Source organism: Corapipo altera, unplaced genomic scaffold (assembly GCF_003945725.1).
Source record: "Corapipo altera isolate COAL_440 unplaced genomic scaffold, ASM394572v1 2b, whole genome shotgun sequence".
Taxonomy (NCBI): domain Eukaryota; kingdom Metazoa; phylum Chordata; class Aves; order Passeriformes; family Pipridae; genus Corapipo; species Corapipo altera.
The window spans coordinates 28,483,249-28,504,692 of NW_020884874.1; the positions used below are offsets into that span (position 1 = coordinate 28,483,249).

The following is a 21,444-nucleotide window of genomic DNA, read 5'->3' on the forward strand; positions in this document are numbered from 1 at the left end:
TACCTCCTTTTTTCAAGGAGGTTGTTTTTACCTTTCTGTACTTTCAGATGTCGTGGTAATGAGTGTGATAGAAGACCTGGGGAGACAGAAGTGTGCTGTGCACAGTCCTTTCAGGGAGTGGGCAGATACCATTTGTATATGACTACTTAAAACTCTTTCCTTCCTGTAAAATTAAGGGCTTCTGTTTGGCTTAGTCCCACCAGCTCCATGTGCTGCCACCACTGTGCAGCAGTGGTTAAAGGCACTGAAGTGCTGCTGTGCTGCAGATTTGACAAGGATCTGGAGATGACAGAGCAATTGAGTTCTTGCTGCTTTTAGGAAATGGCAGTCATAGAAACAAAAACCAGCTTCCACTTGGGGAGAACACTGAATTCTTGCTGGACACCAGAGATCCTCTTACTGGAGAATTGTAACTTAACAACACAAAGAGTTTCAACAGGCATTCATAGGCTTCAGCTAGCCACCAGCCACCTGTGGGACATACAGAACGTCCTGATATTTAGAAGCAAACACCTTATTTCAGATGAATGTGTTCACTTTTCTGCAGCAGAAATGGCTTTTTTTTCCTTGCAAAAAGTAAATGCTTAAGAACTGAACCTTTATATAAATAGCATATGGAAGTAAATAGTCAATTTGTGTTGGTGGTCAAAGAGTCTTCAGAATAAAAGGTTAAAAAAATCAGTACATCCAAAAGGTTTCAAGTTTCTGATTTCCAATATGCCTTAGTGCTTTTAAAAATGTACCCAGTAGCTTCAGATTGATGGGATTACCTGTTTATATTTTTAGGAGAAAACTCTCAGATGTGGTTGTTCAAAAGTAAGGTGACATTAATAGATGATTAAATGACAGCATGAAAGCTCCCAATTTGAAGGCAAGTACTTAATTTTAGGACTGCATTTCTAGGCTAGTCTGCTAACACTGGAGGGATCGCAGTTCACCTGGCACACACATGGGTGGCCCAGCGCTCTGGATTAGATGGGATTTACTGCTGTGGTCGTTGGAAATTATGGTTGTGTGCATGTGGTTCTTCTGGAAATGACATAGGCAAGCTGTATGGTCAGCTGAAACCAAAAACACTTCCTGCTGGTTCTGTCCTGCCAGAGGTGTTGGAGTGGACAGGACTTTATCTGGGAGGTAAAGAGTTGACTTGTTCTAATCTAATGGGAGTTCACACTTCCCTATCCTCATTTCCTTTTCGTCAGTGCTATCTCCAACCTCAGTTTCAGTATTGACCTTTGGTGTTTGTGGTAGCCAGGAAACAGAAGAAAAACCACCCCACCTTCCTCTATAATGTTGAGAAATAACATTGAAATGTTGCAGCAGAAACATCAGCTTCTACACTTCGACATAGCTGAGGCCTGTTTGAAGGGGAACTCTCCATGCTTTGGGCTCTTTCGTCAGAGGTTAAAGGCTTAAAGAAACAGCTCCTCAGAGTTTTCTACTGGCTTCCTTTACCTGCAGCAGCTTAAAAATATGTATACTCTAAACTGTTATATTCTGTGGATGAAAGGAAGGTGGAGACCTACTTTGATGGTGTGCATTGTAGTTACTGTAGTTCTCTTTATCTCTCCTGAGCTTGAGTCCAAGATTTGAAGTGTTCTTGAACAAAACCATGTTATGAATGGGGTGTAGTCTTAAAGCACTAAAGGCAAGTGGGAGAGGGGTAGGGTTTTGCAACAGAGATCTCTCTACAGTCCTGTGGACATCATACAAGTCAGTGGAAGTAGCAGAAAGATTGTATACAAGTGGTTGGCATTACAGGATGGATGACACAGTAAACAGTTACCCAAAAACATCCATGAAAACCCTGTGCTTCTCCTGGTGTGTGCTCTGCCTGGTGGCTGTCAGCCCCCTTGCTGATGGCTTCCTGTTTATTTTCTCAAAGATCATGAGTATGTTTATGAAACTCACCTGAGTTGTGCTCCATATGGCTTTGGAGCTGGTAACACATAAGGATTCTTCATCAAAATCCTGTTTTGGCACGATGGTTTGGCATGTTGGCTCTTCCTTTGGGATACGTGCTGGAAGAGTTGTTCTGCGTAGCCCCACATGTGGATGGAAGAGTGTGCCATGTGCCTCTGTTTCTGTGCTGCCAAGAATCTTTACTCTCTGTAGATAAAGCTGTACCTGCTTCCTTTCACTTGTCCAAAAAAACCCAAACCAAATAAGCCCTAATAACCACCCAAACAAAACAAACCCCCAAAACAAACCCCCAAACAAAACAAGTTATTTGGAGAAGCATTTAAAAACTTTCAAGATGTTTAGAATAATTTCTGAATCAGTTGCTGCTCTTTGTTCATCTCACCCTCCTGTAGCCTGAATTTTGTCGTGTAAAACTTGTACTTTCTTGACAACAGGATTACAGGTTTTGCTTGTAAGCTTCCTAGAGCATGGGTGATGTCTCTCCTTTTCTATCAATAGCCTACTGCGCACATAGGGGTAGCACAAGCATTTTAGAAACAGTTAAATGACAGATTTATGTGACAACTTGCTGCAGGGCAATATTTTTGTGTAAAATGCTTGGTCTGTTTACTGATATAAAGTGCTTTTTCTCAGTGAGCAAGCCAGTATCGTATTGGTTAAACGTGGTAGGTGTGTTAAAAGGTATCAGTAAACCACATTAAGGTTTAAGTCTTCTGAGCATGACATAAATTATTGAAGCTGAAAGACAGCTCCAAGAGCTTTCTGAAATCTTAAGCTGAGCAGCAGTAAACTTTTAAACTTGAAACTTGTTTGGGACTTTCTGATTGTGAAAGGTACTTTCTTGTTATAAGCCTAGTGGAAAACACTTGAGTAATAGCTGTATCTTGTTATATAAAAGGCAGAGGAAAAATAGATATTTTAGGCAAAACCAAGTTGGGATCCTGCTACATCACATCTTATGATGGGGTTGTAATTTTCCAAGAAGTTACCGTTGTCTGCATTGTTGCAATGAGTTCTCCCTGGTTTTTGTTCTCCCTGTTCCCTGGTCAGCTGGAGTGCTCACCACAGTGGCATAGTTTTGGGGAGATAGGAAAGGCGGTCATTTTGGCAAAAGTACCTCTTCTAAAGATAATGGCTCTCTACCAGCCTGAATACAGGATTGCCCATCAATAACTAAGCTGTCACTCTAGTAGCACCTGTTAAGTTAGTGATGTAGATGTTTGGGGTAAAAAACTGTCTCCAAGTCAAAATTTCCAGTGTCTCCAACAGCACTGGCAGCAAACAACCACCAACAGTTCACTGCACTGGCAGCAAACATCTAGACTTTGCCTAAGTGTGCAAAAACCCTATTTAAAATTGGGAGCATAGCTGGTAGTGTGTAACAGTTGAATACAGGGAGCTTGGCTTGAGGGTCTGCCCCAACCCTTCCTTGAAGGCACTAGGGAAATATTCTTGCTTGAGGTAGGATGAGGAGTGTATTAGTTCCAGAACTATTTAAAATATTCCTGGCAATAGACCTGCATTTGATTTAGCACTTGCTTTATCCCAACTGTCTTGCACTGGTTAGGGGCTAAAGAATTTTCGCTGTGATACTATGGCCACATACACTTGTTTGATTTTCCCAGCAGGTGAACTTTTACAGATGAGGAAGATGGTGATAACGCTTTTCTCTTGTGATGATGCAATAATGACTGTTTCCTTTAGCAAAGCAAATAGCTTACTGGTTTGTGCAGACCAAAACACCTGAGGTGTTCCGCAGTACCAGTTTCAAGAGAGTGTTTTTTTCATACTGAAGTCTAACACCACCAGGAAAGTGGTTTTGCACAGGCAGCTTCCTTGAAAGTCATGCTTGGTCCTCTCCATAGCCTCCAGGAGCTGCCACAAAAAAGCTGTCCAGAGATTGGTAGTGATTCTTTCTGGTGAAGGTCTAGTTTTTTCACAAGCCAGTAAATCCTCAGTCAGTTCTGCATCAGAACAACCATTAGTGGGGAGATCTTCCCCGCTGAAAACATCTCTCATTGCAGTTCTTTCCCTCTTGAACATAACAACAGCCTTGAGCAGCAATAAATCTGTGCTGGGAAAACTCAGCATGCTTGTCAGCACAAGGAAGCACAGCAGAGAAAGCAAATGTCTATGAAACATTGGGTGCTCAAATGTTTATCTGTGCTGGTGAGTGAAAGGGCTTGAGGCCATCTGAAAAATTAAATATGCTCCTTTATTTCTCATGGTGTTCTCTCCATCAGCTGGTGACCACCTAGGTAAAGGCTTTTAACAGGTTTCAGGGATTGGGTAAGGACCTTCCTGGCTGACTACGATTTGAATGATATTGAGGTCTTTTCCTCATGGCTTTTTATGGTAGATGGGTTTAGTCATTTCATTAGAAATGGAAATTCTCTTATCTAATTGACTTTTCTTTTTATAAGCTCCGTTTTGTTTCTATTTATGTGGTAAAGAAAACATTTTAGTGAGAAATAGAGTTTAAAATGATACTATGCAATGTTGTATGCTTTGCTCTGTTACCTACTCGGATTATAAATAATGCAGCGACTTTCTCTTTCCTTTCCAATAGTACTGCTTCACAGTGGTCTTGTAATGAGGTGTGTAACATTCTGCAAGCTTAAATGGAGCAAAGAAAATCCTTCCTCTCCAGGGGTGTGGAGTCAAAGGCTGTGGCTGTTCAGTTTATAGCTGTTCCGGGCAGCAACAAACTAACATATTTCTTTAGTTGTGATCTTAGAACACTCCCCTATTTCCATATCCACTAACCTACTCAGCCAGATCTTTGTGGATCAGAAGAAGTGTTGTGCCAGAAGTAGGATAGATGAGCTGGTGTGCTTCCTCTTTATCCTGTGACTGCCTTGGCACTGCTTTACACAACAGCAGAGCAACCTGGGTCCCAAAGAGTTTCCAGGACCGTGAGTGTAATGCAAAGGCATAACCATCTACTGGAATGATCTGGGAAGGGATGGTGAGGCTTGTTTAGCAGCAGTCAGTCTTTGGATTAAACAGGATACCACTACAAAGGGTTTGGCCACCCTGCTTCCTCCCACAAAGTACGCAAGTAAGGGAGGGATTTCTGACTGGGAAAGGTCAGTCCTGCTCTGGTGTGTCAACTTTTGACAGTGGCAGAGGTGCTCTCCTTCCACAGTGGGGTACCCCCACCCTCCCTGGCCCTGGAGGCAGAAGGCACTGCACCTGCAAGAGCTGATTGCAGCATCTGAATGGTCCCAGGGGTTAACTCTTCCTTGAGTCTTCAACCCTTCCTGTTGCTCAGAGTTGGATTTTGGACATATTTCTTTGCAGCAAGGTAAGGAATAAGCAGAGGAAAACCTCTGTTTTCTGTTGGGAAGTGCCTGTCATTCTTTGCCATGGACAGGCTCTGTATCTCTGAAGTAGCCTTTCGATTGAGGCACCAGTAGGTTAGAGGGGATTGTTTAGTTTTTCATGTTTTGTTGTAGTCTCCCAGACCAGGTTCTCTCAGACGTGGAAGTGTTTGAATGAGGCTTTGCAATATCAGATGCTAAGCAAAATGTTGATTTTTTAAAATTCTTTTTTTTTTCCATGTATCCCTGAAGGTCAGAAATTTTCCAGATGTATGGGAATGAGGATACCCTAACTTGGTAGAGCAACCCTGGTGGAAAACTTTTCACTTGACCCGGAATTCATATGCCATGTTCTTACTGCCTTATGTTATGGATTCCTGCCATAGTGGACTTGACTAATCTTTGCCTGTGACTCAGAACTGAGATATGTTGGGAACTTCTTTTTTTTCTTTTTCCCTTTTGAAAACTGAAGTGAAAGTTTATCAAACGGTACAGTTAAATGAGAGCTTGGCCAGCCAAATGAGGAAGTAAAACCTTCCTATAGAATGAGTTCTGTCCTGCTCACTGCACTTGTTTGCTCTCAGTTGACATCAGCCTTGCCATAAAGCCTCTAAATACGAGCTGGTGACTTCCTTGTGAGGCCAGTACTGCTCTGAATCCAGCTGCTGGCCAACAGGTGGTGGGACAATACTGCTGGGCACAGAAAGAACAGCTGTCAGGTAAGGTGCAGAGCCAGTGGGGTTACCTGTGAGTACACCTCGCTCTCTGGGCAGTTTGGCTTTATTATTTTTGGCAAAAGGAGCAGTGAGGTTGGGGAAGAAAAAGGCAAATTTTTCTTAGCCATCAAGACAACAAATGACTGATCTTGTTATTAAGAGTTTATGTGCATCTCTAATTTGTGAAAGTAAAAATTCTTGTTTTTCTGAAAGCAGAGCAGCCCATCTCCTTTCAGAGAAATACTGCAGGGCTTGAATGGGCTGTCAGTCTTAGGTGGTTTGCAGCATTATTCTTGGGTGTGAAGGAGGAAGAAGAGGTGGTCCAGACCTAAGGGGAGAGCAGGAACACTACCATAGCAGGGAGCTCTTGCTGCACTCCTTGTGTTATTCAGCACACACATCTACTTTAGAGAAGACCTAAACCTGCTCTGCCTAGACCAATGCCAGTTCTATCTGGGGCTGTGTCCCCTCTGCCTCTGCTCAGGCAGGATGTGGCTTTGGTAGGGGCTTTGAGGAGTCCTAGCTCCCTGTGAGTCAAGCTGGTCCTTATTGTGGTTCTGTGGCCTGAGGCTGCTGGAGGTGCTGCTCAAACACACACCTGCAGGGTACCAGGTCTCCTGCTCTGACTGGTCACAAGTAGAGCAAACTCCTGGTGGAAGGACAAGAAAAAATTATTCTTTACAGTCATTCAAGATGTAGTAGTTACCACCATTTTTTAGGAAACTTTTTCAAATTATTATTTTCTAACCTTAAAAAATCTGTCAAAATAAAAGAAAGACAGAAGACCATAAGAGGTCTTCTGATTTTTTTGGTCAGAAGTACTTTTAAAAAATAGTTAAGATTTTACAAGTTAACATTTTAGAATGTTAAGATTAAAATAGAATTTTGGATACCTGACTGAAGCCATTTCCTCTGTGTGTGTGTGTGTTTGTGTGTGTGTGCACCTGGGGTCACAACAAGGGGTCAACAGACAGAGAGGGGTGCTTTTTAAGCCAGAACACAGGATGGGCACACCATTACCTGTGGATAAATTTAGCCAGGAAATGAGAAGATTTTGGCTTTCAGTGGAGTGAAAACAAAAACAACTTCCCAATGGGATCTGCTGAGATAAAGGGAGGAAAGTGGCAGGTGGAAATCTAAGTAATTTGATAACTAAGGTCACAAAGTTTATAAATGGGATTTTATAGCCTGTTTGTCTGTGATAGCAAAAGCTGGACTCTGTGATGCAAAGTTTCTCTTTTTGTGCTGGTTATAAGCAACCAACTGAGCTGTTGGACTTGGGCACACTACTGACTGTTTACTAACGTGTAAGCTGATGATATTTTTGTCCTGTAAATTCCCTCTCTAGAAGGGTGACCTAAGTGTTGTCTGTGTCAAGTAGTACACATTAAGTGTTTTGACCCACTGACCACATACCTGGAAGCAGGTTTTGCTTCAGTGCTAGCCCAGATGTGATGGCTTCAGCTATATTTACATACATCAATGTATTTCAGCTCAGCGAATAACTATTTTAAAGCTGAGAAACCATTTCAATAATGAAAAAGCAGTCAATTACATTTTCATCTTTAGTCAATGAATTAAAGACAGGGATTAGATGTAAAAATTGTTATGTTTATGGAGTACACTGTGAGGAAAAACAGTCACTGACTAAAAAAAGCAATACTTTAGTTTAGATGGAAAAATACACATGGCAACTGCTTTACACTTATGATTATGACATAGTTAAGGTATTTTTTATTTTACTGATGCAGATTCTCATTTTTCACGTTGCCAGATTTCTTCCACAGAATACCTGAAAGTTATAAAGCTATGTAGGAAAATAAAGGTCAAAGTTGTATGAGGTGGGGTTATAACTAATTATCATGCTGAGCTAATCAGTTTTAAATTAACTGGACACAATGTGGACTTCTTCTCCACAGCCCAGTGGGGCTCTTGAGTAGGAACTTCACTCTGACTCCTCTCTCAGCTCCCTGTTTCCAGTACCTCCATGCCTTCCTTCACATGGTTTTGGGTTCTGAGCTCCTGGGGTGGCCTGCCGCTGGGCAGGGAGTGGCTTAGGCTGGGAAGGGGAGCTAGTGGGTGCAATGTTGTTATGGCTCTGGGCTTGTCCTTGAGGTAGTTATTTGGTCAGTTAATTCTGCGTCATTTGCTGACTGCAACCAGCAAAGGGAACAGGGTCATCCTTACATTCTAAACGTGGGTAGAAGAACCAGCCACAGCTTTTATCCAGGTAGCACCAATAATTGCAGTGATGCGGCAAGAGAAGCTCCAGTGCAAGTATGCCAACAGTGACTGAAGATGTTTGGCTTGATGGATGAGTGGTCGCTGTGTATGTTCTTCTGTGTCACCCTTGTTGGGCTAAAGCAGTTCAGGGTATTCCTGCATATGCTGCCCATCACCTTCTGTCACTGGGTAGACCAGAAACTTACACAGATAGTGCAGTTCTGGAGAAGCATGAAGTAGCTTTTTGCTACTTTTACACACTCATTTCTGAATTACCAGTTTATCTGGATAATAAATATAAGTGAAATTGAAACTGCTTTCCAGTTTGCCTATTGGCTGCTTCCAAGCACTGTCCTGAGAGTTTTCAAAAAACAAGCTACTTCTCTGAATATAAAAGCCTTCACTGAAATAGCAAGTAACAGGAAAAGAGTAAGTCAGGAATTATCCGAATAGATGAGTGACAGAATTTCATAACGTATGCTTACGTGCATAGAGACAAACATGCTAAGAAAGACAAAACTATAAAAAATGTTCAGACTTCCCAGATACCTTGCAAACAGCATGTTTCCTTAAATCACTGGATAAAATGTGCTATACTTGTTAAGTTGCTGTGGCATCTGAGCCCATCCAATAACATCTGACAGATATTTATCTCTGACTGACAAACCACACTGAGCAAGTTGAAAATCCCCTGGTTACACCGTCCTTGATATCATTTCCTGTGAGGTAAGTCTGAAGAACCAATTCACGCATACAGGCTGTCTGTGTAGAGGCAGGCTGGCATAGCTCATGAATTAAGATGACACCTGTCTGACATAATGTTTGGAGAGTGACAAACATTGTATGGGACACTCTGGTGCTTTTATAAGTGAGAGCAGACCAGAAAAATGCTTTAATACTGAGAGAAGACTGGACGGTCTTCTCAGAGAGAAGACAGATGATGTGATGGTCTCTTTGCTGTGCACTAGGCAGATAACTGAGATTACTGTACATTCTTCCTTAACACTGTATTTGGTTGTTTCTAATCTTTCCCCCCCTAAAGCTGATGCCTGTTGGACAAGCCTAGGAAGACAGGAACACTGGGTTTAAAGGAATGCAAATGCCTGCTAAGATGGCACTGGCTGGTTCAATTTCTAGCAAACCGGTACCACCACGCTCCAAAAAAGTGTCTGCAGCAGGGGTGGATGTGAATCAGAGCAAGCTGGATCTTTTCTGCAAGCTGGGCTATGGTAAGCAGGACATCTGCAAAGTGCTGGAGAACCTGGGCCCAGAGGCCCTGGAGGATGATGTGTTGAAAGAACTGATTCGGATGGGAAGTAAACCTCAAGCTCTGGAGAACCAGGCTCAGCCTTCCCCACTAAAACTTGTTGCCCGTGGATCATGTAGCACTACGCCAGGGTTGAAGTGGCTTGGAGAAGATGAAAGTGATTCTTCCGATTCCTTGAGACCCATTGTGATTGATGGCAGCAATGTTGCAATGAGGTAAGCTCCATTTCCTCAAAGGGATCTCTCTTCCTCTGAAGCTTTTGGATTTTCAGGCTGATGGATTGAAGTATGTTTTTTCTTCAACTGAGAGATGCACTGATGTATTTGATGTATAATGTATGAACGATCGCTTATTCCTTTTTTTTGGCTGATGCACAGGTTCTTGATATCTTGATGCCCGTAAATACGCACGTTGCATGCAATCACTGGCTTGCTCTACTTTTTGACCTTTTATAAGGCAACAGCTGGCTAGCCACTACTGTTTGTGGCAGTATCTCTTCCTTTTAGCTCACCACTGAATTTCCTTGCCTTTTCAAATGGGTGCCTAGGATTTCTGAATCCATACGCTGAGAAGTTTCCAGGAAAAACTGATGAACATATAGACAGACTCACTCAACTAACCTAAGAAGGAGAGGGGAAATAAAGACAAGTGACTGTGGTTCCTAACAATATCACAGTTGTAATGTTTTGACTTGCAAGTAAAACCCAAAAATGTTCCTGGCTTATATATTTTTTGTTGGTTTTAGATTTGGCTTCAGTTTTATGGAAATATCAGGGAATTGATAGTTGACCTATAATGAATAGACTCACTTCCTCCTTAATAATTCTGTTTCTGGGGAATGTCACATCAACCTATCCTGTCCAATTACATTTCCTAGGCAGTGCCCTGTCACTATGGAAGAAGTCTTACTGGTGGGGAACCTGGCATGTCCATGTGGATGGGATGTCCAAAGACAGCAGTGGGTTGGCTTCTGTTTACCCAAGCAGTATGGACAGCAAGAGACTCCAGGAGTCAAGAGTCCAGGATGCACTGGCTATTCATCTGCTTTCTCTGTCAACTTCCCTGTCCACTCAGCAGGGTCAAGCCTGTCCCTGCAGGCTGGGACAGGGCAAAGGAGGACTTCCTCCTTTGGTTTGCTGTCCTGTGAGATGAGATGAGACCATATTCCCTCTGGTTAGAGGGGAAAGTGGACAAGCAAATCCAAAGCAACTGGAGACTAAGCAAATTATGCCATCTTCTGGGTGAAGGCAGAAATTCTTGCTGAAAACAAGGGTTTCTTGCTCAGGGTTACTCACGAGGAGTGGGAAATACACACCAGAGCAAAATTGTTTGACCTTGTCTGGGCCATGAGCTCAGGTAGCCAGGTGTTTGGACCTCCTGCCCCACTTTGCATTTTCACCCTAGCCCCTTCTTGAGGTGTCCTTCTTGCTTTTCTGCAGAAGAACTGATCACCCACTCAGGCAGCATGGCTGAGCTGCTCACCCACCTTTCCATTGTACCAGGGACAATATTACCTGATGGGTCATGTGCTCTGTTCTCCAGTCTCCTGGCACAACCTTATCCTCAATGATTTACCAGGGCTTTTTTTAGAACAGGCAGAGGTGGACAAGGCACAGGACAGCATTGTTTCCAAGATGCTCTTGCCACTGAGCAGGAGGCTCAGAGTATGTTGGTAGCTGATGAAATAGGGCATTTGTTGAGCTTGGAGTACTGTGGGAAAGCTCTGAGATCATCCTTCTGTGCCAGCCTGTGCATGGGAGCTTGCTAGACAGAGATTATTTAAACCAAGCATAACAGGTGCAGTGGATGGTTTGAGCTAGCACGCTGTACTGCTTTCCTAGACCACATGCCCACCAAAATGGGTTTTGAGAAGCCACACATGCTTGTGGCATGTAAATTTAAATTTTTTTTCTAGAATAAATTCCAAAGCATGGGTCCAAGAGATGTTTGCCTGATAGGTTATTGAAGTCTGGTGTTCTGATTTGGAGTCATAATATTTCACCTAAAAGGAATTAGAGGAATGTGAAGCAGTTTTGAGCTTCAGAAAAGCAAAGGTTTTACAGCTCTTCTCAAACACCCCAACCTCTGTCTTGATAAAGTTAAAGACTACTTGGATGATGGAGGAGACTATTGAGCTTGTCAGTTCAGATGCTACTGAACTGCATAGCCTAGGAGGAGCTGCTTTCCTATCCTGGATGTCTTTCAAAGGGGTGCTGAATGGCATTTACTTTGGCTAAAGGGATAGGCCTAGTGTGTTTTTTCAGTATCTTTGATTTAATTTTTCTGGTTTGCTGTTGTCAGACAGAGAAGGACTCTTTGCAGAAGTTAGGGGAAAAGGATGTTAGGTCTCATTGCTGGAGAAAACTGCATCACCATCAACACCAACAACCATAAAAGTGCAGCAGAAGCAGCAGTTTAGGGATGAAACAATCAAAGTTAAAGCTTCAAGAGGCAGTTGCCTGTGTGGAGAAAAATGTCTCAAGCATTTGTATGTATATCTTAGGGTTGGTATTTCTGGAGCATTTCAGAGTTGGCATTGAGGGCCTACTGCAGACTGCAAGGTTTTGAAAAGGATGTATATGCCCCAGGGTAATAAAGCGAGTGAGTTGGCAGTCTTCAACCATCAATCAGCTTCCCCATAGAAACTGAATGGAAAATAACCTTGCCTTCAGCCAGTCTCACTCATCAAATGTCTCAGTACACTTTGTGTTTCCATCAGATGTAATGAGAAACTCAGCTGCCTGCCAGCCTGTCCATTGGAAGTGGGCAGGACAATTAGGACAGCTAGTGGAAAAAATAAATGGAGTTGTGTTAATATGAAAAGGGAACTGTCATAACCCTATTCACTGCACACCAAAGAGGCTATCTACTCAAGTGCTTGCACTTCCACCTAGTTTAAAAGCTGTGATAGGTACAAAGGCCCTTTCCTAGGCCACTGCAGCCCTGCACTAGGCTCTCCCCTTTCTGACAAAGCTGTGGCAGAGTCTGTGCCATGAACGGGTGGAGATGGGGCCATTTGCAGTTTTCAAAAGGAGTTGTTTTGCCTAAACTTCCTCTCAAAGGAGTTGGAATTGCACTATTTAAAAAAGACTTACTGCATGCTAATGATGGCATGCTACTGATGCTAAATTGCTGCTTCATTTTCTGAGAAATGGGTCATGCTGGTCTGTGACTCAAGTGCAATGTAACCTGTTGCTGGCAGAACAGAGAGACGAGAATGAGTTACGACATATCAGTTATGGTCCACAGACTGGACATAACTGACTGACAGGAGCTGATCTGTGACCACACAGGGAGAATGTAAAGCTCTGAGTCCCCTGCTCTGCTGCACAGCAGATGCTGGCATTGTGTGGACAGTGCAGCACACCACACATGTACGTACTGGTTTAGATACACAGGTTTGGCTGTAGCAATGTAGCAGGAAATGGATTAAGTGATAATGCTGAGAAACAGTTCCAGGTGCCTCATTTGCTTGTTCTGCTTGGCGTTTTGGCCAACTCACTTGTGCTTGAGTACCCCTTCTGCACTGAGGTATATCTAGAACAGCTTTCCTAAAGCTCACAGGATTATATATATAAGTAGTCAATGTTAAAGAAGGCTGTTGCTGAACTTTCTTTGAGTCGGCATCAAAGATGTACCTAGAGTGTTTTTTAAAGGCAGTTATCTGAAAAAGCCACCCAAACTTCCAATTCACCTGTTCAGGTGATGTTATGTGTATCCTGGGTAGATCCTATCATTTAAAACCAAACAAAACAGCTGTTCTCGATGTGTTGAGCACTTCAGACCATTTATTATTGCTGGGGTTTTTGTAAGGCTTCCTATTGCCTTGGTATCTATTAATAGGCAACTAGGTTTCTTCCTCCAAATTGTGCTATTTTTCATTTGTGGTCACCATTTCAGGATGGAAACTTTTATTGGGTGTAAAATGGAGCTTTGGTTGTGAGGCTGATGTAGGCAGTAGCTAGAGATGAACCCCCAGGGGATGGTGATGGGAGAGTCATTTAAGACTGCAGCATTGTCCTTGACTGCTCTGTTAGTGTAGTGTGTAGTAATTGAGAGAGTAATTTACAAGTCCATTTTCCAGAGGTGAAAGCCTGAGTGAGACTGTGGTGATATTATCCAGAAAGGTCAAAGTACAAGGATGAGGTTTCTGTACATACTGTGAGGGCATTTATTCATTTAGGACTTTGTGTAGAGTTCATTTTAGTTTCCTTGTGCAGAGGTAGTTAACAAATTACCTTCCTTTACACATGCACTGCACTGTAGTTGAATTTTAGGTAAGTGAATGCCAAGTAGTATGAACCTTCAGGGAGGGGGAGAAACTTAGAAAACAACCTCAAGAAAAACAATTAGAGGTGATATCCTTTCTGTCTTATGCTGAATATTGATAATTCTTCAGATAATTCTTCTTGCTGGCATCCTCGACAACACTTGTTCTAGGGCTTTCCTACCCCTCTGTGCAATGAAGACAAAATCCACCAACTAGGGCAAGATAAAAGTGGTTATGAGGTGCCTGTGGTCATCTCCACTGATGTCTTGTCCCATTTTTGGTGTCCTGGGTTAGGTTCTCTATATTTTCTGTCCTGCCTCTTGCAGCTTTTCTTCCCCCATAGTTTGTCTTTTGTTTCCAAAAGAGATCAGCAGTTGAATGCCCTGTGATCGTATTTGCAGCCGCTTCAGCCATTAATGGTACTGTTGCCACACTTTGTTTCTCACTGGAAAGCCTAATGGATTTCTGCTGGTGCTAGAAGAAACTCTCACTCCTCAAAAACCTTAATCAGACAAGGCATGTAAAGACATGACCTAATAACTTGCTGGTACTTTAGGACCCAAGTGCACCCAGATGCAGATATAGATGGAAGGAACAGGCTTGGGTCATAAAAATGGGCAATAGGATATCTCTGTTTTTAAGCATCCAAACTGCTTCAGATAAATTTTTTTGCTTCTGCTTCTGAAGAGGTGTTTGGATCTGTTCAACCAGGACACCCTGCCAGGTTGTTTTCTTGGAAACTGGTGAATGACACAAAAGTTGTTTATTTATCCTTTTCATTACTGGCTTGGTTAAAGAGAACTCTAAGCTTCATAAAAGCTTTGCCTCATCATCCTCCTTTTTTTTTTATAGCCATGGAAACAAAGAGGTATTCTCCTGCTGGGGGATCCAGCTGGCAGTGGATTGGTTTCGAGAGAGGGGGCACACATACATCAAGGTCTTTGTCCCACTCTGGAGAAAGGAGCCCCCTCGACAAGACAGTCCCATTGCAGGTAGGTGACCATCCTGGGTATAGTTTGCAGTTTAGAGACAGAGGGGGTGTGAAGAACCCAGCACAGTTTTGCCCTGCAAAGACAAGCATAGCGCAAGTTGCGTATCAGGCTTCTCACCACTCTAATTAGCCATTAATTCATTGCCCCATTCACTGCTCCTGGCTAGTAGTTAAAATTACTTACAAGGATTTGTTACACTGCTTTGAACTTTCTGCTTTACAAGCACAAGTTGTTGCCAGCAGAGTTAAAGAAGCAGTTTTTCGGCTCACAGTGAGTCTACAGAGCTTTTAAGTCCAGCCAGGAGACAGCGACATTCATTACTGCATGACTATTATCTGTTAGCCTGTTACCTGATACAGAAGGTACATTGAACCCTCACGGAAGAGGGTTCCTTTTCTGGATGAAGGAAGTGTATCAGCAAAAGTCTGTGGAGGGGAGTGAGACTCAGTTTGTATGGGAATAAATCTGCAGGATTTGTGCCAGCAGTTTGGTGTCTGCAGATGAAGCATTTGGGGATCTGCCTTTTTCCAGACCAGGAATGGTAAGAAGTCAGAGTGTTCTAAATAGCAGCAAAAAAAAAAAGTTTATTTCTTTGTTTTATCACACGCATTTTATCTCCAAATAAAGCTCACACCAGGGCTGGTTATGAGCCTTCTAGATCTAGCAGGGTAAAAAGGGTTCAGAATGCCTCTGGTGTAGAATTCAAGGCATCCTTTTAGGTAAGACTTAAAAATAAAAAAAAGGTGTCTCAAATTTTACAAGTTGGCAAATAACCACCAGATATCAGTGCATCTGAAAACCACAACGCTGTAAGTTGCCTAAATTGCTGAAACATCTAGCAGATGATTGAGACCTGGTCATTTTTAATTAGTTAGTTTCTTTCTTTTCTTCCCCCCCCCCCCCCATCCTATCCATTTCTGCTAACCACCCAATCAGATCAGCACATTCTTGAAGAGCTTGAAAAGCAATCGATCCTTGTCTACACACCGTCTCGGAAGGTGAAAGGCAAGAGAGTAGTTTGCTACGATGATCGTTATATAGTGAAAGTTGCTTATGAAAAAGATGGAGTCATTGTTTCCAATGACCACTACCGGGATCTCCAAAATGAAAACCCTGAATGGAAATGGTTTATTGAGCAACGACTACTCATGTACTCTTTTGTCAGCAACAGGTAAGAGACAGTTTTTGTGTTATATAATCTAGAATTTAAACATTATGGGCCAAGTCAGCTCCAACATCAATGCACAACCCACCAGGAGCAGAATACATGAGCCTTTTTCTGAGAGGAATTTAATGCAACTTCTCTTATCTTGTTTCTTGAGTTCCTACTCCCTCAGGAGTAGTCTACTACTTGGTGTTAAACTCTCCCATGTCACTCTTCTGTGAACTTTTCTATTTGAATGACAGCATTAGTGACCAGCTTTGCTTCTTTCCAATTCAAGCTGGGGTGTTAAACCACAGCTTGGAATCTTCTAATTTCTGTTTCTTAAAAGAAAGATAATTGAATCCATGAGAGAAAGCTGGCTGGCAGTATTTTTAATTCTCCTACAAGACAGAACAGCACTTTTTCCTGTGCTTTTGTAATCATAACTTTCTAGAATAGAAGAAACAGGAAGCTAGTCTCTCTGACCCTTCACCATCCCCATTGGGGAAGGTTTTCAATAAGGCACTTGCACCATGTCTGCGAGGCTGAGCTGAGCTCAGGTGTTCTGGGGAAATGCACACCATTGAGACATCTAGTGTGCATGGACAACTGCTTATATCCATGACTTTTTTTACTTTTCCAGGTTTATGCCTCCTGATGATCCGTTAGGCCGGCATGGACCTACTCTTGATAACTTCCTCAGGAAAAAGCCAGTGCTTCCTGAAAAAAAATTGCAGCCTTGCCCCTATGGTGGGTTTCTTCTTATGCTATGAACTGCCTCTCCTCTTCCTCCTGCCCCTTACATCCCAGTGGTGCTTCCCTTCGGTTAAGGGCAAGTGATGTTGCCATGTGCTGTCCTGCTTTGTGTGGTAGGGACTTAGGTTGGGGCTGCTCTAAAGTGTGATGCTTTTTTCCTCTCCTGCTTAAGTAGCTTCAATCTCAGCCAAGGCAGCAGCTGTTTCTGGCTCCTCCACCCCTGCCTGCACACAGCACCCAAACTGGGCACCATGGCTGTGTTGACCACCCTGCCTGCACACATTTCTCACTTTGTGAACTTGTGCTGTAGCACTTGGGAAAATCCATCCAAACACTTTCCCCCTTTCCCCTCCCAACACCTCTCCAGCAACGTGCAGGTTTCTCAGAGGTAAACCCCTATGTCATTTCTTAAAGCAACCCTTTGTAGCAGCAGATGTCCCAGCCCACAGAGTGCAGGAACCAAAACATAAATGAGTATCAGACACTTCCAAAATAGCAGAAACTTCCTTTCACTGTTGCTTCACCCTGTTATTTATGTCGGCATTATTTAAATCTGGGGTCAACAGTACCAAATCTGAAAATAGCAGTTCCTCTTTTCCCTGTTTGTTCTCATCAGACCCCTGCAAATGCCTGGTGCTGGGGAGAAGTGATGAGTGTGTTAATTGATGTTGGTGCTAGTGACAACCTTCTGCCTGATATTTTTGACTCTTTCAGGTAAAAAATGCACCTATGGCAATAAATGCAAATTTTACCATCCAGAGAGACTACGTCAAGCTCAGCTTTCAGTTGCTGATGAGCTCAGGGCCAAAACAAAGGTCCTGTTAACCCTGGGGAGAGAGGAGGAGAGATGTAACTGCTCACTGTACAAGACCAGAGGAGAGCCTGCACCCTGTGAAGCCTGCACAGAAACTCTGCAAGAAGCCAGAGGCTGTGCAGGGCCTTCCTCCTACTCAGGGAGTTCCCAGAGGAGCTGTCCTGAGCAGATATCCAGTGCCTGGGCTGGTGGTCCCAGCTCTGACCTGGGGCTGGACCAGTGCTTGCCACAGCCAGAGCCGCTGCGAGACCAGCCGCTCCTGGAGCAGATGTCAGCCATGTCCATTGGTGATGGCACCTACAGCTATAACTGGTCCATACAAACCCCTCAGGACAGGGAGGTGATGGACAACCCTCATCACTGCGGTGACCTCAGGCACAAGTTGTTCTCACTTCACCGCCCTCATAGCTTGGACCACACCTGCTCACTGGGGCGCCCTTTCCAGCAAACAGTGCTCCCCGCTGCGCGAGGTGGGATGTGCCCAGAGCACAGCTGGCCTCACGAGTGCTGCAGCATGCACAGAACAGGGCAGAGGAGCTGTTATGTCCCCGATGGTGCTCAGCACAAACAGACCCTGGGGACTCAGCAGCATGTTTTGCTGCAGTCCACAGTTCTTCCCCCTGACATGTTTCCCTTGTACAGTGAGCACCAGCTGCAGCAGCAGCAGCACTGTTCCCCCAGCCAGCCCCCACGGCAGCCCTTCCTGCTAGACTCCAGCCACAGACCGGGCTTCTTCCAGAAAGCCCGTGCTTACCCCAGTGCCTCTTACAGTGACTACTGGCCCACCCCAGCTGAAAGGCCATCCTCTGCCCAGCAAGTAAACATACACAGGGAGCTGTGCTCCCTTTTTCCTTACAGCGAGATGAATCAGGTCATGACTTTGTACCCTGATATCAAGGATAACGGGACTGGAGCTCCTCCCCTATGAAGATAGGCTGAGAAAGTTGGCGCTGTTCAGCCTGGAGAAGAGAAGATTGCTTGGAGACCTCATAGCACCTTCCAATATCTGAAGGGGGCCTAGAAGGAAGCCAGAGAGAGACTCTTCAGCAGGAACTGTAGTGATAGGACAAGGGGGAATGGCTTCAAACTGAGAGAGGGCATGTTTGGATTAGGTGTGAGGAAGAAATTCTTTTCTATGAGGGTGGTGAGGCATTGGAACAGGTTGCCCAGAGAAGTGGTGGATTCCCAACCCTGGCAGTGCTCAAGGCTTTTTGCTTGTTTGTATTGCTTGTTTGGCTTTACTGATTCAAAGACACAGAAACCTGTGAAATCTCCAGAGCAAACGCTTCCCAATAAGCACAAGTCCTAGGGCAAAAAGATGCTACTCTGAGGCTTAACTATTATTGAAGTGTGTTATGGCAAGGGTTGCAGCTGTTCCAGGAACACAAGTATAAGTATCAACCAGCTATGTTGCACAGGACATCGAGTCAAGGCAAAGGCTGTCGTCCACTGCAGTGGGATCGCATTCCACCTCCCAGGAAAGGGAACAGCATGGCTTGGGGTAACTGGGCTGTTAGCATTTGAACCTCACTGGTGGCTGGATTCAGGATGGCATAGAGTTCCATTAATGCCCTGAAACATAAGGCATATTTTTGAAGTCCCAACCTATTGTTCAACTTCCACTGTCCTCAGTAACAGGTTCCCCCATGACCTCCCTGTGACTACTTGCTCAGCTAGCATAGAAAACTATTTGGCCATTTTCCCCTAACACAGGGTTGTGCTCTCTGCTAGAAGGCATCTTTGGGTCTGTGTTATTAGCCGACACAAGCCCAGCCTGATACAAGTAAGCTTTCAAAGACATATTTCATGTTTATTAAGTAATGCTGAGAACACACAGAATCACTAGCAGAGGTGGTGGAGCTACACCAGAGCCCTTGAAGGGAGCTGCAGGTACATTTCTCAGGTACCATGCACAACATAAATCAACTCAAGGAACTCATCTTCAGTGTAACTCCTGATGTGGACGGAGGGCTAAGTGTTGGTAATTAAAAGAATTCAGAAATCCAAATGATGTAAAGAGGAGAAAAAGAAGAAAAGAAGCCTTAAAGTGTCTCTTGTATTGAATAAGAAAACTATTGTTGACTTAACCCTTTATTACTAAATGTGGCCCCATAATGCAATTATACAGATAATTTATGATTACAAATATTTAAAATATGTCCTGTTGGGACATGTTTGATTTTCAGTAAGCTGTAAAGCTGCTAGTTTCTGTATTATTCCACTGAATTCTTCAGGTTATAATTCAAATACTAAGGTTGACCCTGAGGGTTTTTGGCATTATACCAAAGTTTAAGTATGTCAGTATGACATGTTTTAAAAATGCTTTAACACATTATAGAATGTTCATCCATAACACTTTGTTCTGGATAATGTCTTCCTTATTTTCTGGAGCTTGTTTGGATGTTTTCTTGGTTTTGTTTGGTGTTTGGTTTTGTTTGTTTTCCAATCCTCTTAGCACTGATGCTTCGTCATTCAGGTGGGATTTTAAAACTCTCTGACCCTGCAGTATTTAATTTCTCTGAAGTGCAATCAGTATTGTTGGTTCCAGGCAGGAATTAAACTTGGTCATCACGGAGAAGTTGGAATTCTCTTGCTTTTGACAAGGGAGTAGTAATTTACATGTGACATTATCACACAATGCATTTTTTGAAAGCGGTTTTCCCTCTGAAAACCACCACCAGCTCTTTTTTTTGGTGGTGGTGTTTAAAGAATCTTCAGGAAATAATATACTGTATCTGTTTGATTTCTTTTGCCAATGTGGTTGGCTCCAAGAAATTATAATTTGGAGTTTAGAGATATGATTTATCTTCACAGAACATGACAGTTTTTTCCATTTGTCATATGGATTGTCAGAATGGCTTATAAACTGATCCACTGCATATTACATAAAGATTAGAAATTGTATTGAAAAAACCCTATGGAATAAATTCCCCATGAAGTGCTTTGAAAAGTACTTGAGTTCTACAACCATGGTTATTTGCACTGAGATACACAATGCATCTCAGCTATACAGAAGCAACTTGAGATATTTCATGGATTAAATGCCTACACTGTGCCTATGCAGGGCCGGGTGCATCAGCTTGCCTTGCAACCTGTACCAGGTCTTTCTCAACTATTGCTGTACACATACATACACTTGCAGAGTGGAAAAATACCTTTCACCTACTCAAACAAAGCAAGTCCCAAATGACAGCAACAGACCAGGATATAACTGTTACACGTCAACATTTATTTTCATGTCTGGAATGTACATATATCTTCTGACACAGAAAGCATTTAAAAATCTACAGGAAAATTGGCACACTGCCTCTATATGGTGCCCTCAGCTTGCTGGAGACGTGCACAAGCTTTTCTCCTTTTCCTTTGAGGATGCACAGGAATTTGGTGGTTGTTCAAAAGCCTCTCTCACTGTTCAAGAACTTATTTTTCTTTCACTTCTGTCTTATTTACTGAGGAATCTTTTAGTAAAGTACATAGAATGTGCATTCTGCTGAGAAAGTGTCTGAGAAAATAAATCAGACTTTGGTGCTAAACAGAAATTGATTTCTCTTGGCTCTTGTGCTCACCAGAGGATTTTTTCTCATGGAGATTTTGTTTGAAGGGTAGCTCAGCAGCAGCGCTGTGTCACTGCCTGTTTGAGAGGAGCTCTGCCGCTGGCCAGAAGCCCACAGAAAGCACAGACCCTTTCGTTATTTCACCACAGCACAAGCACATGGGGCTCATGCTCCAGGCCCCTTTGCACTTTCAAAAGCAGGAGGATTTCTTTTTGCCTTTTTCAGCTCCTGAAATAAGGGAAGGGGCTGCTAACAGAAAGGAGGTGGCAGCTCTTATACAGACAGGGTAGAAGGCTCTTGCTATTTGGTATCTCTGCTGAGATGCATTTGAGGCCAGCTTTCACTGCCAAGTTGAAAATGAACCCATAAATCTTAACAGGCTCAGAAAGCCCTTGATGTTCTTTGCTTTTTGGTTGTCAAGACTCTTTTGGAAGAAGCTGGAAGCAGTGGGAGCAATCCTCC

General features: G+C 43.3%; 1 protein-coding gene across 1 annotated transcript; it reads left to right on the top strand.

Annotated features, from left to right (window-relative positions):
• Nucleotides 1-9,278: 9,278 nt before the first annotated feature.
• Nucleotides 9,279-18,520, top strand: ZC3H12D (zinc finger CCCH-type containing 12D). Its single transcript, XM_027633988.1, has 5 exons — nucleotides 9,279-9,667; nucleotides 14,575-14,714; nucleotides 15,651-15,885; nucleotides 16,502-16,608; nucleotides 17,329-18,520. The coding sequence occupies exons 1-5, from the start codon at nucleotides 9,279-9,281 to the stop codon at nucleotides 18,354-18,356; spliced, it is 1,899 nt and encodes a 632-aa protein (XP_027489789.1). The 3' UTR covers nucleotides 18,357-18,520.
• Nucleotides 18,521-21,444: the final 2,924 nt, after the last annotated feature.